Raw genomic sequence first — 17,566 nt, 5'->3', positions numbered from 1 at the left:
TTCTCTGCCTTTTCCTCTCAATCTTTTCATCTCTCTCCCCTTCTCCACTCTCTTCATTTCCCTCCCTCCCTCCTTCTCTCTCTCTCTCTCTCTCTCTCTCTCCTTCCCTCCCTCCCTCTCTCTCTCTCTCTAATCCGACCATGCAGGGAATAAGTGTATGCACCATGAACACATTTCATTTTCCCAGTTGGTTTTCAGCGGGCCCAGAGGTGAGCTTTAATAAGGATCAATGGCACTTTATCTGGGACAGGACCCACTTCACAGCATGCAAATTAAACACCAACACTTACAAGGGGAAAAAAAGAAAAAGAAATGGATTTAATTAAAAAAATGTAGAACCACAGGCTCTGGGAATTCAATTAAAGGATTTATGCAAAGGTTGGCTAGCTTTCTGTGTTGCAGTGGTGCTTGTATAATGAGCATTTCATATTAAAAATCAATAGGTAATCTAGGGTGGAAGATCGGCCGCTTACATACAGTTTTGAAATCAATTTGAAAAGTAGTCCATCATGGCAGTGTCACTACAGTCCGCACCGGGCGCTCGGTACTGGTCTGAACTGGGGGTCACGAACCTGGACGGACCTGGGTTGGGGAGGGGTTAGGGGCGGGGTTAGGGAGGAGTTATGGAGGGGCTTGGGATGGGCACAACAGCAGAGGAGGAGTTATGGAACCTCTTTCCACAAAGCACTGTGAGAATATCAAATATAGTACACGTGCTTACAGACATTAAATGTTACTCAGAATGCTAGCGTACTAAAAAACCGCGACCCGGCCATGTCATTTCTTCTTTTTGTAATGTAATATAGTGTGACTGACAGACACCGTGTTTGGTGCTTACAATGCAGTCTTTTTTTAAAAACACAAATTAAGCAATCCCATTTAAAAAAAAAAAAAAAAAAAAAAAAGCACATCCGCATTTGCCAGAAACACATACGAGCGTTGTCGTCCGAGTCGTGCCCAACGGAGCTCCGTTGTCAGCCGGAGGAGGCGCGGTACAGCCCAGCTAACTGCAGCTATGCCACAGCCAACTCGCATTGGGGCGGAATCAGTCAGGCGGGCGGGCTGGGCGGATGAGCCCTGCAGATGGATGGGCTGCAGCGGGACTCTGACTGGGGGTCACGCGGAGCTGCCTGACAGCTGCCGGTCCTGTGCGACAGCCGACCGCCAGCCTCTGATTGGCTCCTTATCGATTCCCATGCGCCCGTCACCATGTTGACCGATCCACAATAAACCGTTTACTCTGCTGCCTTTGTGCGGCGAGCCACGCGCTTGGAAGAGCGGCTGTGTGTGAGTGTGAGAGAGAGAGAGAGAGAGAGAGAGAGAGAGGCTGCGTATGTGCTTTATTTTAATGAAAAGGTAGCCTATATCTTGGTAGACAATAATCCTGGTAATAGGATTGTGCTGGGACACACATGTCAATACAAGCAAATGGGACTGTTGCCTTCTAGGCCTCAGATTGTCTTCCAGAGCCTTAATAGGGAAAGAGAGAGAGAGAGAGAGAGAGAGAGAGAGAGAGAGAGAGGCATACAGACAGAGAGATACAGAGAGAGAGAGAGAACAGACAGAGAAGTCAGAGTTGGAATGTCTACACAGTGCTCTCCAAACAGGTGAGATTAGAGTCTTTCAGAGCTCCGTGCTGGCCGTGCTTTTAACTCTTCGGTTAAAGGGCAGTGCGTGGTCTTAACGCCCCCCAAACATCAGAGCGAGAGTGTGGGCAGGGTGTCTGGTGCTGGCACGCCCCACTCCTCCATCTCCCACCGAGCCCTAATCGCCCATTATGAGCCTATCAGACGGGCGGGCAGCTGCCTGGGCCGACGTGCGCTGGAGAGAGTCCCGGGTCCGCTCCTCCGCTCCACTACGCCCCAGCGCGCGCCTGTCAGGCGGCCTGCCCGGCTGCGAACCTCTGCGGAGGCTGATAACAGCGCCTGACCTTACAGGCGCTAACCAGCCGAAAACACGGAGCGGCACCCGGCCACGCAACAGCAGGGGGGGACGGAGCCGGCGCGACATTACAAACGAGGGGGAAAAAAAATGATGGGGGACAGATAGAAGAATAGGGAGAGAGAGAGAGAGAGAGAGAGAGAGAGAGAGAGGGAGAGAGAGAGAACGTCTCGGTGTTGTGGCGTGCTAATAGAAGCAGAGCTCTCGTTAGCTAGGCATGAAAAGAAATCCATCAGCTCACCCCTCACGCCATGAAGCGGAGGGGACCAGGGACTGAGGAGGGCAGGGGTGGGGGGGGAGATTTAAGCCCCCATAAGGCAAAGGGTCGCGCCAGCCTCTCAGCAGCCCGGTTAAATTACCTCGCAGGCAAGTGGTGAGACAAGTGCCAATGCACAGAGGAACTTGTTAAAGTCTCCCTTTTAGAGCAAACCGCCGGCTAATATACGACTATTGGGCCGTGGTCAAAAGTTCACGCCGTGCATATGTAAAAAGGTAGCGGCAGGCCTGGGGCAGAATCCCGGGGAAAATAATTGCCCTAAAATGCTGAAAGCGCGCGGCGAGGCGCGGGGCGAGCTCCTCCCCGTGCCGGGGCGGGGGGGCACGCAGGGAGTGGAGGGGATGGCCCCCTCTCCCAACAGTGCCTCTCTCCCACCGCACAGAGCCGCGCAGCACCCGGGCCAGGCGCCTCAGAAATGTCATGCCAGACACACGAAAACAGCTGCCCAATAACACGTACAAAAAGGTTACGGCCGTCAGATGGGACGGCTGTAACGTGCGCGCGCAGCGTTACGCAGCGATAAACATTTTTAGCCTTTATGCAAACATTTGACCTTGAGATGCAAGACTGAGAGTGAGAGGAGGCTAATCCTATCCATGACAAAACAGTAAATCATAATCATATTTACCTGGGTAGTAAGTGTTTATTTGTATGAACAATAAAATATAATGCTACTAAATTAAAACATTATTCCAAAGGAATATTAATACAATAAAGAAAGGCAAGCTGGTATTTTTGCGTGCTTCTCAGTAGGGGTCTTGGTTGTATCACACATACAGCTGTGCATTTGAGCATGTTAATGACTTCAAACATGCTGAAACTGACACGCACATTTGAGCACCTACAGAACAGGCTGAGTGCCAATCTTACGACATCTGAGGCTGTGCAGGACCACTCGCACAGCCAAAATCAAAAATAAGCTTTAATGGAATTTAGCAGCAGGGAAGTTTTTTTGGTGTCGTTTTTATTTTCTGCTTTGAATCCTATGAGCCTGAAAGGCTGAGCCACATTATTTAGAATATTAGAGAGAGTAGCGTGGTACTGACATTCTCTACAGAGCTGTTAATATTAGAGAGAGTAGAGCGTGTTAGAGAGTAGAGCGGTACTGACATTCTCTTTTAATGATCACCTCTCTCTCTCATCTCCATTCTATAGATATGACACAGCCGTAACATACATCTGCACGTCAGAGACACAGAGTGTGTGTGTGTGAGCGTGTGTGTGTGTGTGTGTGTGTGTGTGTGTGTGTGTGTGTGTGTGTGTGTGTGTGTGTGTGTGAGTGAGAGAGAGAGAGTGAAAGTGATCGTGTGTAAGAGAGTATAGAATAGAAACAGAAACAGAACAGCACTTTTTCTGTTCAAACACAAAATATACACACCTCTGACAAGATTTCTTGAACTCTTTAAAACCCTACACTGCATCTTTTGAAGAGAATATAAGGAATGGAGTTATGTCACGCAAGCGTTTAGGAGAAAATGCTGAATATGTTAAAATATCAGCACAATATCTTTACAACTGGCATGCCCTAGAGAATAGTCAAACCATATCTTAACTTTATTCCATGTGCATATCATATTTATTTATTTAATTGTATGTGTACATGTTTGTGATCACATATATGTATTATATGTATGTGTGTGAGAGAGAGTCTACAGAAGGTGTATATCCAAAGCTTTATATATATATATATATATATATATATATATATATATATATATATATATATATATATATATATATATATATAATTTCTTTTCTTTTAACATTTCTGTTCATCGCTTTGGTAGCAGTTGTTAATTCTGGCCAATTTGAATGTGAGAGGGAGAGACAGAGTGAGAGAAGACTAATGAAATATGTGGACCTGATGGTGTACTGATGACTATGACTAAATATTCAAGCCCTAAATGTCATTTGGCTGTTCTAAAACTGTTTCACCTGGTTCTGCGTGTAGGTTTCTTCACTGAAATCTTGAATCAAGGACTAATAACAACAGTCATTAAATCCAGAGAAAGATTTGACCCTAACGATTACAGAGACATCTGTGTGAACAGTAATCTGGGGAGCAGCATTTTAAATTCTAGATTTCTGAACTTCCTTACTAAGCACAATGTCCTGAGCAGAAGACAAATTGGATTTTTACCAAATTACCACACCACGCATCATATTTACACCACACACACCCTAGCTGATAAATATGTTGTCCAAAATAAAAGCAATATTTGCATGCTTTAAAGACTTTAAAAAGACTTTTGATTCCATCTGGCACCAAGATTTACTTCACAAAATTATAGCAAGTGGTATATGAGCTAAAACGTTTGATCTCATTAAGTCAATGTATACAGGAAATGGGCGTGGAATAAAAATTGGCCATAAACGAACAAACCTCTTTAGGAAGGGGGAGTGAGACAGGAATGCTGTCTAAGCCCAACACTTTTTATATCTGTATTAATGAATTGGCAAAAATACTAGAAGAATCTACAGCTCCTGGTCTCACTCCGCATGACTCAGATATTAAATTCTTGCTCTACGCAGACAAGCCACCGTACAGGGTCTACAGCAGAACCTAGACCCGCTGTCCCCCACCGTACAGGGTCTACAGCAGAACCTAGACCCGCTGTCCCCCACCGTACAGGGTCTACAGCAGAACCTAGACCCGCTGTCCCCCACCGTACAGGGTCTACAGCAGAACCTAGACCCGCTGTCCCCCACCGTACAGGGACTACAGCAGAACCTAGACCCGCTGTCCCCCACCGTACAGGGACTACAGCAGAACCTAGACCCGCTGTCCCCCACCGTACAGGGTCTACAGCAGAAGCTAGACCCGCTGTCCCCCTCCCTACAGGGACTACAGCAGAACCTAGACCCGCTGTCCCCCACCGTACAGGGTCTACAGCAGAACCTAGACCCGCTGTCCCCCACCGTACAGGGTCTACAGCAGAACCTAGACCCGCTGTCCCCCACCGTACAGGGTCTACAGCAGAACTTAGACCCGCTGTCCCCCACCGTACAGGGTCTACAGCAGAACCTTCTGTGCTATAAAACAACATATTTCCGTAGAAATTCCAATCAAAATTTGGCCAAAAACATTTGAATCTATAATTGAATGAACTGCTGTGAGGAACTAATTGGACAAACATCCAGTTGAGACGCTGCATGCAGAGTTCTGTAAAAGATTTTAGAGGTCCACTGGAACTCCATAAACAGTGCATACGGGGCTGAAGTGGGCAGATATCCATTAGTAATAAAGATACAAAAAAGGGCAATCAAATTCTGGACACATTTACAACACAGCGACACAAACTCATATCATTGTAAAGCTCTGCAGTACCAAGAGAACAGTCACTCAGCTGGCCCTGAAACACAGTTGAGCATTAACACACACTATCACAGACTAACACTACACTATCACGCACTAACATTACACAAGCTCAGGAACACAACATAACAGCAAACCCAGTCAGAATCACCAAAATTACAAAACAACTCTCACAAAACTATATCAACTATTGGGAAACTCGATCAAAATCACAGATTAAAATGGAGTGTCATCTGGCCCTAAACTGACAGTACAGTGTGGCAGAATACCTAAGCATGCTGTCTGATCTAAGACTGGGGTCCACCTGACCAAGTACAGACTCAACGACGACCGCCTGGCCATAGAGGCCGGCAGACATAAACAGTCCTGGCTAGCTGAAGAGCAGTACCAGGACTGGAAGATCCAGACACAGCTGCACTTTCTAACCGAATGTACAAAATGTATCCAAATTAAAACTAAATTCTTTACCAGAATTAGCAACATATTCCCCAAGTTTATAAGTCTCCCTGATGAGGAGAAGCTGCCATGTGTTCTTGTTATAAACAGTGAGTGAGCATATCAGATACCACAGATACAGAGCTTGTTATTATTATTATTATTATTATTATTATTATTAATAATAATAATAATAATAATAATAATAATTTCTTCATCAAAGCTTTGGCAATACAAATGTCAAAGCACCATTGAATTGAAATTGAGTAAGAATGTGTGTGTGTGTGTGTGTGTGTGTGTGTGTGTGAGAGAGTGGGAATACGCGTGTGCATGTGTGCTGGGGTGCAGAAGGTCAGATGAGCTACAGTCACTCACTGCTCCAGCAGCAGTGAATAAGTGGAAACACACACCTCCTGCACTTAGAAAGCAGCAGAGGTGGCGCCACGCACGCACGCACGCACGCACGCCAGCCTGTCCAAGAACACTGCCCTCACTCCCTAAGCAGCGCTCCGTTCATTTGTTTGAATGCTAACCCAGAGAGGCCCTTCCAGGTCAGGAAGCCTCTGCTCCCGCATCCAGGAGGTGCTTCCACCACCGCGCTGCTCCGCGCCGGGCTCTCATATTGTTCTGCGCCTCGGAACGGCCGCGTTATGCTTATGTCTGCAACCTCAGGCCTCCCAGGATCACAGATGTGTTTTCAGGCAATTAAAACGATACCATCTTCATATCAGCGCAAACAATAAATAAAATAATACCAGGCTTTTATATTAAACCCCGCGCTACCCACAGTCCGGGCAGGCCGGAGAGCAGGAGGGGAGAGGCGCTTTAACCAGCTTATCTCTGGACTCCGAGGCAGCGTTCAGCTTCAGGGACTGGGCCGTAATCACAGACAAATTAACTGCCTCGTCAGCAACCGATGCTAATTACTAATGATGCCTTTGCTTTCCTCTGTTGTTATGTTTGAAAATGAGAGCATAGTCTCAATTTTTTATTTTAAAGATAAAGATCTAGTTTTCAGCATTATTTGTATCCATGTTATTTTAATTTGCGCTCTTTGTTTATTTGATTAAGTTGAACGGTGAGAATGTGGTCATCGTCTTTTCTGGCGGTGTGAGGGAGAGGCCGTGTTCCATTTGGACATCCCAGCTCAAGTATGAAGGAAGAGTATGGAACTGAAGGAGTGTTTGGGAGTTACTGTCGAACGCTCGGGACCAACCTGTGACAAATTCATACCACCCATCACTTCTCTATCAAACAGAATCTGTTCAGATGAGCGTTATTGGAACTGACGTGGACGCTCTATCAAAGTGCGCCATCGGTGCGCACACAGACCTGGTGAAAAGTGGAGAAAACTGCAGACACGGGGAGTGGTGATATTTAAAACAAAGCATACATCACATGCAGCGTGTCGCCCAGAGCAGCCGGCAGGGGGGAGGCTGAGTATGAGCAGCAGATAGGGGCAGGATTTATGATGATGTTCAGTTTTAGAGTTTTAGAGGAAGTGTGCGCGACTTCCAGCTTCTGGATAAAAACGTCTGAGTGAAGTCTGCAGGAAAGCGGCTCGTGTGAGTTATGCCACGGTAGAGTATATGAGTCTGACAGCAGCACACGCACGCACGCGCGCGCTCTCACGCACGTGTGCATTATGCAAGCCCAAAGATACACCTCTCAAATCACACTCGCTGCAATATGACAAATATGTGCTTCCATAAGCAGATCACGCAAAAATGAGAAACGTTTTTGTTCAGCGATTAAAGAAGCGGAGAGCTCGCCGGAACAAGCACACGAAGACAAAGGCGACAGCAGCACTCAGCGGGACCGGGACCGTGCCTGGGGCGGGAATGACCGGCACTTACCAGTGACTTGGTGAAAGGCCGGGCCAGTGTGAAGAGGAGAGTCATGAGCCACCAGCCGCGGTGGATGCCGGTGTACATCATGTTCCCGGGGTGCACGGCGTTGGAGCTGACCCCGTAGGGCGAAAGGCGGCGATGCAGCTCGCTGGAGAAGAGGATGTTGCAGAGCTTGGCGCGGTTGTAGGCCAGCATGGACCAGTAGGCTCTGCGCGGTGGGGACAGCAGGCACAGGTCCACCTTGCCACACGAGTCCACCAGGTCTGTGAACCTGCGGGACGCAGAGCGGGTAGAAACGGCTCAGCACCTGGATCTTACTCGCTTCAACTGCATTCATTTCCTCCTTGCAAGCAGGAAGTCTAAAGGCTTCCTGGGTGAGGCACAACAGCTGAAAGCTGGATGAGGTTTCCGCTGCACCCGTAACGAGGCCGCGGTCTCCGTTAAGCTCCGTGCTAACAGGACGGCGTTTGATGTTCAGGATTACCTTTTGGGCGGATATTTGTACAAACGCCAACGGGAGTGCGTGGGGGGGGGGGGTTCCCAGGCCTGACCCGGCAGGGTGTGGAGCGGCTCCACTCCACCCTGCCTTAATGAAATCAAAGCAGCAACATCATGTTCTTTATTTGGCTCCGACCGAGCTGTTAAACGCCAGATGTTTGACAAGACAGGGAATGTGTGTGTGTGTGTGTGTGTGTGTGTGTGTGTGTGTGTGTGTGTGTGTGTGTGTGTGTGAGACTCTCAAGACACGCTACACTGTGAAGAATTCTCCCTCCCCGTGAGAGTGCGTGCGACTGTTCCAACCCTGCCCCTCTACCCGAACACAGTCAACGTTTACATCTTCATTAAAGCCATTACGCAGCAGCCAATCAGAGTCTCCTATTTGCTGCTGACAAGCCCCGTGTCCCCCGGTTGGTTGGGCCCTGACACACTGCGTCTCTGCCTGAATAAAGAACAACACGTGGAGGCTGGGTCTGGGCACGGCCTAGCCACTCTCCAGCCCACCTGGTCTGGATTAGTCTTCCGAAAGATGAGAATGTGAATTCGAGGTCATTGTGCAGCTAAAAGATCAGGGGCAGAGTTTACACACAATCTGAAAACAGAAGGCTGAAGCCCCATACAGCGCTGGCTTGTGTGTGCAGGTTTTTCTCCATCATCCTGTCAGTCTTGCTTGAACTGAGCATGTCCAGCACCTGTCTAATGTCACTGAGCTCCCTAAGCCTCAGGGCAAGGAGGAGAGATAAAGTTTGGAAGCGAGACTACATTCTGTTCTGCCAACGCAGGATTTCTCCACCGCCCCATCCGCTCTGTGCGCTCCCCTCACCTGTCCGGCCCGGTCAAGGTTTTACGTGGTGGCCAAGCTTCACAAAATATAATTTCTCGCCGGGTCAAAGGTCAAACCTTTAAACTCAAAACGGCACGCATTAAAGCGAGTGAATGGGTGTGAGCGGGGGAGGAAATGGAGAACGGCAGAAAAGCTGGAACCCAATAAGAAATCTTTCAGTGTAACTGCCTGTAATTGGAACAAAAGGTCAATGTTAAACTGTGAGGCTAAATGACAGCGTTCCAGTAGTGTGTGTGTGTGTGTGCGTGCGTATTCCTCCCTCACCTCCATCAGCACTAATCCCTCTTTGAGGGGGTTATGGGATGAGTTATGGTAGGGAGGAAGCTCTGGATGGGGGTGGATGGGGCCAAAGAGGTGCGTGTGTGTGTGTGTGTGTGGGGGGGGGGGGGGGGGGGGGGGTAAAATGGATCACCAGAAAGTGGCTCCAGTCTCTCCCGTCCTAAACAGTAAAACCCGATCTAAGAGCCCGTTGTTTTAGTTTGGACAGCCTGCGCCATCAAAAGGGGAAATTCTTTTGCTGTCATCGTGATGACCTATCACAGCACCCCCCCAGCTATTCGCTCTCGTGAGACGCTCCTGTTCCACGCAGCCCGTGCTGGCCGGGGCCCCTCCCCCCCCCCTCGCCCAATAAAGTGTGCTTATGGGAAAACGCTCTCTAGCCATGCGTGCCAGCGCGGTCTACCCCAGACGCCTGAGCGCTGAGGCATTGCAGCAGGTCAAATCAATCACAGCCATTCTGTTCCAATTTAATCAACCTTTATCAAATCTCAGGCCAAAATCAATGCCTCATATCCTGCTTCACCAGGGCTTGCATGGACGAGGAATCCACATGTGACGCGACTCTGTTGGGCTAATACTGCATAATGTATTCCGAGGCTGGGGAATTTGGCACCAAGTCAGTCGCAGGGCTGCGGTTGTACTGCGGCTGGCCCGGGGTTGACGGGTGCGGGCTTGAAACCAAAACACGGACGCGGGCCGCAACCCTGATAAATAAGCCCCACCGTCCTGCCGGGCTGAAGCGTTACCGCGGGTCTAGAAATGCCGGTTTCGCCCGTGGTTAGAACGTGTTACAATTAGCCTGGAAGGTCCCTTTTAAAAGTGGTGAACCCGGTCCAATCCTTGCAGAGCAGTGGGCGTGGCCTTCCATGCAGGGGGTGGGGCAGGGGAGGAGCTCAGACCTGTGGGACTCGGAGGAGAGCACCAGGACGCGGGCGGGGGCCGAGCGGCGCAGCACGTCCTGCAGCAGCTGCACCAGGTAGAAGTGGCCCAGGTGGCAGATCTGGAAGGTGGACTCCAGCCCATCCTCAGTCAGACGCCAGGGCTGCGAGCACACGGCTGCGTTACACACCAGGACATGGAGAGGCCTACACACACACACACACACACACACACACACACACACACACACACACACACACGCACCTTTTACTTTTTTTTTTTAGCTTTTAAAACGCACGACTGAAAGAGTTCATTACCATTAATCAGATACAGTTGAGGAGTAATGCGAGTTATGCGCAACAACAGAGTTATTAACCGTCTCGCGGATGGCAAAAGTTTCTGCTGTTCTTGGATCCCACATTTTTCCGTCCCGGTGATCAGTCACAAAACCCAGAGGTTCTGCAGGCCAGGAACAGCACCTCTCAAAACGACCGCGGTGCTGTGATGACAGGAAGGAAATGAGAGAGCGAATGCCAGACGGGCAGAGCGTGCTGGGAGCCAGCCCGAATGGCAGAGCTTTCCAGAAGATCAGCCTGGGTCGGGCTGCGGAAAGGAGAGGGACCCTGTGGGATCATTGGGGACTCAACATTGGATTAACACTCTGCCGAATTAAATGCTGAAATATATTGTTCATATTACCACTGTCGAGCCCAAAACAGTACATCAGAGTGCCGTGCGGGTGACGACACCGATGTCGTCCCGTTAAACGGGCGCTCATGGACAGGGGGCCGGAACAGGCCGAGCACCGATTCGGACGGTGACCCCGGCAAGGTCACAGTCCTGTACGGATCCCTCACTCCAGAGCGAACGCTTGGGAAAGTCTGACGCCGCAGAAGACCCTTGGCTCTGATAGAGTCGCTCCACCGGTCCTGAACCCAAGGCGGCGAAGCAGAACAGTCTGAATCCACCCCACCAATTTTTAATTCCTTCCATTAGAATTAATGATGAGGGCCACAGGCAGTTTGTGTACTCTGTGTTTAAGACCTCCACTATTAATTAAAAACTGGTTGGTGGAAAATTAACGGAGGAATTGTTATGCCCCTGCTATAATGAGCCTTCCACATGACATAAAAAAAAAAAAAATGGGAGATTGCTTCCAGGTCCAGGCAGGAGTGTGTGTCGGCCTCTGAGCAGGAGAACAGAGCCGGCGTGCCGCTGCACCCAGCACCTCGGGAATAGGTGACCTTCAGATCCCAAGGATGGCTCTTCCTCAGACAGCGCCAGCGATGTCTAGGAAGCAAGCTCAGGCGTAGCTCTAATTCCAGACGGTCGGCTTATTGAGGGACAGTCGAAGGACGTCTCCTCTGCAATCAAAAGAAAGGCCAAGAATGTTCTTAAGATGGCCAAAGGGGTGCAGGACGTTAACGACCTACAGCAGGGAGGATCCTGAGTCAGAACTTCAGTCAGAACTTCTCTCTCTCTCTCTCTCTGCTAGGACAATACAAAGGACACATACACAGGGTGAACCCAAAACATTCATTCACACACACACATGTGCGTACACAAACAGACTCTATACGGGGCTTATTGAAGCACAGTTCCATAAAGAGGAAGTGTCTATTTTAGTGAATCCCATTAAACTATAGGACTTCCTCACTATGATCTGCAGGACCTCCCTGCAACCCTGGGGTCTATCCCCATAGCAGAGCAGGAGTACCCCCACATTACACACATGCTCTCAGCCACTTCCCCCAAAGTCCCCAGCCAGCATGGACCTGGCTTTAGTTACTTCTAAATTACCCCACCAGCTAAGGTTCCCCAGATTAAAAGGCCCAAACGGAAAGTTATCGGCTCGGGTTCCGTGCGCCGCATGTGAGAGAGAGCCAGACCCCCCCCCCCCCCCCCCCCCCCCGACATCAACTGCTTTGCAAGATAAGGAAAAAGGAAGAGAGAAGGCCCTTTAATGATGAGGTCATCAGTAGGGGTCCCGGGGGGGGCCCACTGAGGGGTGCTGCGTCAGGGCAGCCATCAGGACCCCATCTCTTCCTACAGCACAGGCTGGTGGCCCCCCCCCACCCGGCTTCATATCCGAGGTGGCTGATTGAATGGGCCTCAGTGGGAGAGAGGGCCGCGTATTGCTGTTTGGCCTATAAACTGGAGCTAATCCTCCTGGTGTGTGGCCGTGGTTTAACAGCGCGCCTTTAATGCAGCTCCCCACCACGCCTGTCCTCATAAGCAAAAAGCTAACAAACGGCTTTAATAGGCAGGCCCACGTAATGCAAAACCTCCCTCTAAACTTATTAGCGCGGGCGAGGGGGTTGGCCGCAGATGCGCAATTTACATGCCGGGCTGGCGGGGGCGGTAACGGGCGAGCGGGGAGGAATAACGCGCCGTATTTACTTTAAAAGAACTCCCAGGGCACGACCTTTGACCCAAGGATAATCTTCCCGCATAAAAGAGTGATTACGCGTTCTCCCAACACTCCGGCTGTCCGTCATTAAGGGCCTGTGTTTATGGGCTACATGGAGAGCTGGAGGAACAGAACACAGCTCTAAAGCACACAGATACACACGCGTGCACAAACATGCACAAACACGCGCACCTTTTCACAGTGTGAGCTAAATTAGACAGTAGCCCTGACTTGGCAGTTGATACCCAAAGCCCATCAGGGTAATAATGTTACTATAGAGGACTTTGGAATGCACACACAGGTTTGGGGTACGTGCCCACAAATGGAGCACATCTCCCTGTATGTTTCACTGAATAAAACATCACTTAGAATTACTAGAGGACCACTGACACACTTCTTAAAGTTCACCCACAAGTATACCTGAAGAGAACAAAGGAATATGCACAGAGCCATATGAGAAGAGAACAAAGAGAATGAGAGAGAGAGAGAGAGAGAGAGAGAGAGCATAAAATGTGAGAAAACCCTGATTGCTTTATGTTTGCCATGGTAGTGACTAGTAGTGTGTGTGTGTGTGTGTGTGTGTGTGTGTGTGTGTAAGTGCTGGAAGCAGAAACATGGGGGTGTGACGCACCTTCACCAGCTGCCTGCTGCCATTCACACCTCAGCAGCTTTCTATTCTGATGTGAATTAATCTACTCCTCCTCTGGGACGCACGCACGCACGCACTCACTCACTCACTCACGCACTCACTCACTCACTCACGCACTCACTCACTCACGCACGCACTCACGCACGCACGCACTCACTCACGCACGCACTCACTCACTCACGCACGCACTCACGCACGCACGCACTCACGCACGCACGCACGCACTCACGCACTCACGCACTCACTCACGCACGCACGCACGCACGCACTCACGCACGCACAGGTCCACCACCCTGGGAATAACTAATGAAGAAATACAACCTTGGCAGGGGAAGAAGGGGTTGCTCAGTTATTCCGTCCCAGGGACCAGAGCAGACTCGGGGGTCCACGTCCATGGGTGTGGGGCGCGGCAGGCTGAGTGGTATCTGAGCTGTAGGAACTAGCAGTAGAGCGCTAAAGAAACGGTACCGTGTGAGAGAGAGAGAGAGAGAGAGATCACTCTACTGTATCTACCTAGTTATTCCAATTAATAGTTTATCTGTTTTCCTCCGTGCATAAATCCGTATGCGTATGCAGTGTGATGTTAACAGCATAGAAAAACAAGAAACAGAAGCCAAATGGCAGAGCGAGAGCGATAGAGAGTGAGAGAGAGAGAGAGAGAGAGAGAGAGAGAGAGCGAGCGAGTGCACTCAGTAAACGAGTGACCTACGCCACGGCAGTATGAAGACAGCAAAGCCTGAGGGGTGTGAAGTGAGCAGTGAAGTAGAAACACAGAAGGTTCCGGAATCAGGTTCCAGGCCAGACCGGCCCATATCGGGGCAGCGAGAGGGGCTGCGAGAGCTCAGGCTCAGAAGGTGTCACCCAACGCGGCCAGGCCGGGCTCAGGGAGGGGCCCACGGCCCGGGGCAGCCAGCCAGACCTGCGGGGCCCCGCGTGGACCCTGTCTCCCCACTTCGACTGTGGGTCACTGGGCCAAGTAAATGATCTTGGTCCCAAACGGCCTTGGGCTAATGGGTTAATCTTTCTCTCTTATTAAATGCTATCAGCCTCCATTAGGGGCAGCGCGGGCCGGATCTGAGTGGAAGGCCGGGGCAGGGGGAGGAAAGAGAGTTTTAAGTGGCGTGGCCTGTCGCTTGGCTCGCTCAGCCGTGGCAGAGGAGATCGAGCGCAGGCACGCACAAACACCCCCCCACAAACACGCAGCTCAGTAAAAATAAAGGCTCTGATTTCTGTCAGTTCCTCACCGTCGCACGGTGGAAATTCAGCTCTGTGTTCACCGCCCCGTGTCCCCTCTCCGGGTGACTTTTGACAGCGGTTTTTGGCGAGCGTGTTAATCATGAGAGATGACCAATAAGGAGAGAGCGAGTGAGGCAGAGGGCAAGGAGGAGGTGGCGGTCACCTCCAGGCCTCTGGCTGCTGACCAAGCGGATGCTACAAGCTGCGGTGTCCTGCCTGAGGGGCCGCCCACGGCCAGATGAGCCCTGGAGCCCCCCGAGAGCCCGGAGGGACACCACCGGCGGCAGCGGCGGCAGCATGAGCAGATGCCCGGCCCGGCACCGAGCACGGCCTCTCCCTGCACCTGGGCCGCCCCAAGGAGGAGAGGAAGCGGAAAACCGCGCGGCACGGCCTCTCTCTGCGCCCCGGCGTCTGCGGACCCGCGGACCCGACATGAAACTTCAGGGAGGGCAGGGCACATTTTTTGGCCACGGGTAAATGCACCCCGACGCCCCCCCCACCCCGCCAGCCTACCGCGGGCTGGACTTCTAAACCCCACCTCGGCAGCGAGACCCAGATACGGTCTGCAGTTGTGCTGGAGTCCAGCGCCCGGTGCGACCGTTCACCTGGAGCGCAGACCTGATGGATGCCCCTTACGCAGAGACAATGAAGTGTCTGAAACGCGGGGGACTCATCACAATTAGATCATAATTACACCCTATCAGTCTAATTACCGCACACATCAGGCAACTAATGGTTATTTACAGCCAGACACACTCTAGCGTGTGCGCGTGACAGATAAAACCGGGGGCGATATCACAGAAAAGCCTCTGCGCCGCCATTTCAGCCGGACGGAGACGCGCGTCCCTCCTCCGCCTTCCGCAGCCTCTAGATGCCGGTGTCACTGTTCCTTCACCTTCCTCCATGATATGTAACTTCATGAAAGCTGCGCCAGTAATTGATTTAACTGGGAGACTGTGAAGGACTTCAAAGTCTGTGGAGATGAGATTGATGGAATTATGTAGTAAGGTTGAGATACTTATTTATTGACCAGAGAAAGGGGAGGGGAGGCTTCTGATGAGAGAGGCTGGACCTTTTGGCCCCCTGCTGATTTGATAGCTCCGTAATGGAGTGAGGGAGTGAGGGGGTCACGCGCTCGCACCGCTCTCAGACCACCGCCAGGAAGCCGGAGCCCGGACAGGCCCCCGGGCTCTTCTCTGGATAAGCTGCAGGAATCTTTTTGGGAGGAGTGCGATAATACTTTTAATTAGGAAACTGTCAGGACTGCAGCCTGTGGACGACGGGAGGATGAAAGCAGGTTTCGGAGAGGACAGCGATGCCCCGAACGTTTTCGGTGCCGCCTGGGCTGGCGGAACGAATCGCGCGGCAGCTCCCATCAAGATGTGCAGCTGCTTCCTTCCGCTCCAACCGGAAAAGGGGGCGACGCGTTTACTCACAGTTTCTTGGCTTTGAAGGACTCCGCGAACTCTCGGACACTCCTCAGCGAGGCCAAGTCCAGCGGCATGGCCTCGACGTGGGCTTTGTTCTGCACAGATCAACAGACAGACAGAGATGGAGTCCAAGAGACAGACAGACAGACAGACAGAGAGAGAGAGAGAGAGAGACAGGCACACACAGAGAGAACAAACAAACATTATTAAACGCACAGCATCTCAATCATCCATCACGATCAGCCAGGTTCGCGGGCAGGGGTAGGCCAGCGTTCGCCGTCCCCCGCCCACCTGTGCTTTACTCTGGGTGCTAGATGGCCCCGGGGCTTTAGCCACTGATATACCGACATGCCCGGATTTAAATAACTCTCTATCCCCAGCCATAAATCAGAGGGGCATTTCCAGCAGGAGGAGTTGGACAGTCTAGGGCTGGGTAGCATCACCATATGCTTTTTATGGCACTTTTATGATTCCCCGCACTCACCGCGCTGAATCCATTCAGTATTTACACTAAGTGAGCAGCGGGGCCACGGCGGAGGCCCCTGCTCTTATGAAGTCTGTAATGGCATATAGAATAGGCCTGGCCAGATAAATAATGGATGGAAAAAGCCAAACCCGCAATAATGGCGGCGCTAAGCGCTGGCTTTTAAGTTTACCTTTGATCACCCCGTAATGTGATCAATAAGAAGAAAGGTGTATAAATCACTCCGAAAGATATAATCGTAGACCGGCTGGTCGCGGGTCAATCGCGGGTCCCCGGGGAGCGAAGAGGCGGCCGTGGAGAAACGTCACCCACGGCTCCCGGGCCCGGCCGGGACGGGTGGCCCAGGGGCGGGTCAAGCCAGGACACGCCCTCTCAGCACTTTCCGCCCGTCAGCCAGGCGTCAGCTAGCCAATAAGCAGCGCTAATCAAGCACGCTGCAATAAGGGCCTCCGAGCAGGCAGGAAGGGCCCAAAACAATCACGTCCGTGATGCACACAGGCCCCAGCGCTCATTTAGATACGGCCAGATACGAAACTGCCGCACCAAAGTGTGGAATATAATTGCTTATTACGCGGCATTATCTGATGGGTCTTGACTGGCGCCTGTTATAGTTTTGTACTATGATGTCTTTTAAGGGTTTCTTCAGTCACGTCTGTTCAGGAATCTCTGAACTCGGACACAGAAGATCAGAGAGCTTTCCAGTCCGACATGCATCTCAACATGCATCTCGTGGTCCATTACTGAGACAGCCTAACACACACACGTACACACACGGACTGAAGATAATGATTATGAGATGTTATGGAGCACAGGAGGGGAGGTCTTACTGACTTTCTGGTCTGATTCTAACAGGACTGAGACTGTGGCTATATGTACGTGTGTATGAATGTGTGTTTAGTTAACACTGGCAACAAGAACCTTACCCAGGTAATAAGAGACTAGGCGCTGTAAATATCACTGATGCAAATTAAAAATAAAAAATGTTTATCAAGTCATGCATGATGGAGTCTCTTGACCAAAAGTGTCTGATCACATTAA

The 17,566-nt window shown here is 50.9% G+C and overlaps 1 protein-coding gene across 3 annotated transcripts in view; it reads right to left on the bottom strand.

The window, feature by feature from the left end:
* The window catches only part of wwox (WW domain containing oxidoreductase), a 136,207-nt gene that overhangs the window by 87,147 nt on the left and 31,494 nt on the right, over positions 1-17,566 (bottom strand). For 2 of the 3 annotated variants that reach the window (XM_035536298.1, XM_035536297.1), the window contains exons 6-9: positions 16,051-16,139; positions 13,700-13,831; positions 10,340-10,525; positions 7,826-8,090 (exon numbers count right to left, since the gene is read on the bottom strand). In XM_035536298.1, coding sequence (XP_035392191.1) covers positions 7,826-8,090; positions 10,340-10,525; positions 13,700-13,831; positions 16,051-16,139 — 672 coding nt within the window. The remainder of the gene's footprint in view (positions 1-7,825; positions 8,091-10,339; positions 10,526-13,699; positions 13,832-16,050; positions 16,140-17,566) is intronic. The other variant, XM_035536300.1, reaches the window with a different exon arrangement.

The sequence above is a fragment of the Electrophorus electricus genome, chromosome 2, assembly GCF_013358815.1.
Source record: "Electrophorus electricus isolate fEleEle1 chromosome 2, fEleEle1.pri, whole genome shotgun sequence".
In the NCBI taxonomy this organism is placed as follows: Eukaryota; Metazoa; Chordata; class Actinopteri; order Gymnotiformes; family Gymnotidae; genus Electrophorus; species Electrophorus electricus.
Note: the sequence above shows the minus strand (reverse complement) of the source record. Positions and strands in the feature narration are given on the sequence as shown.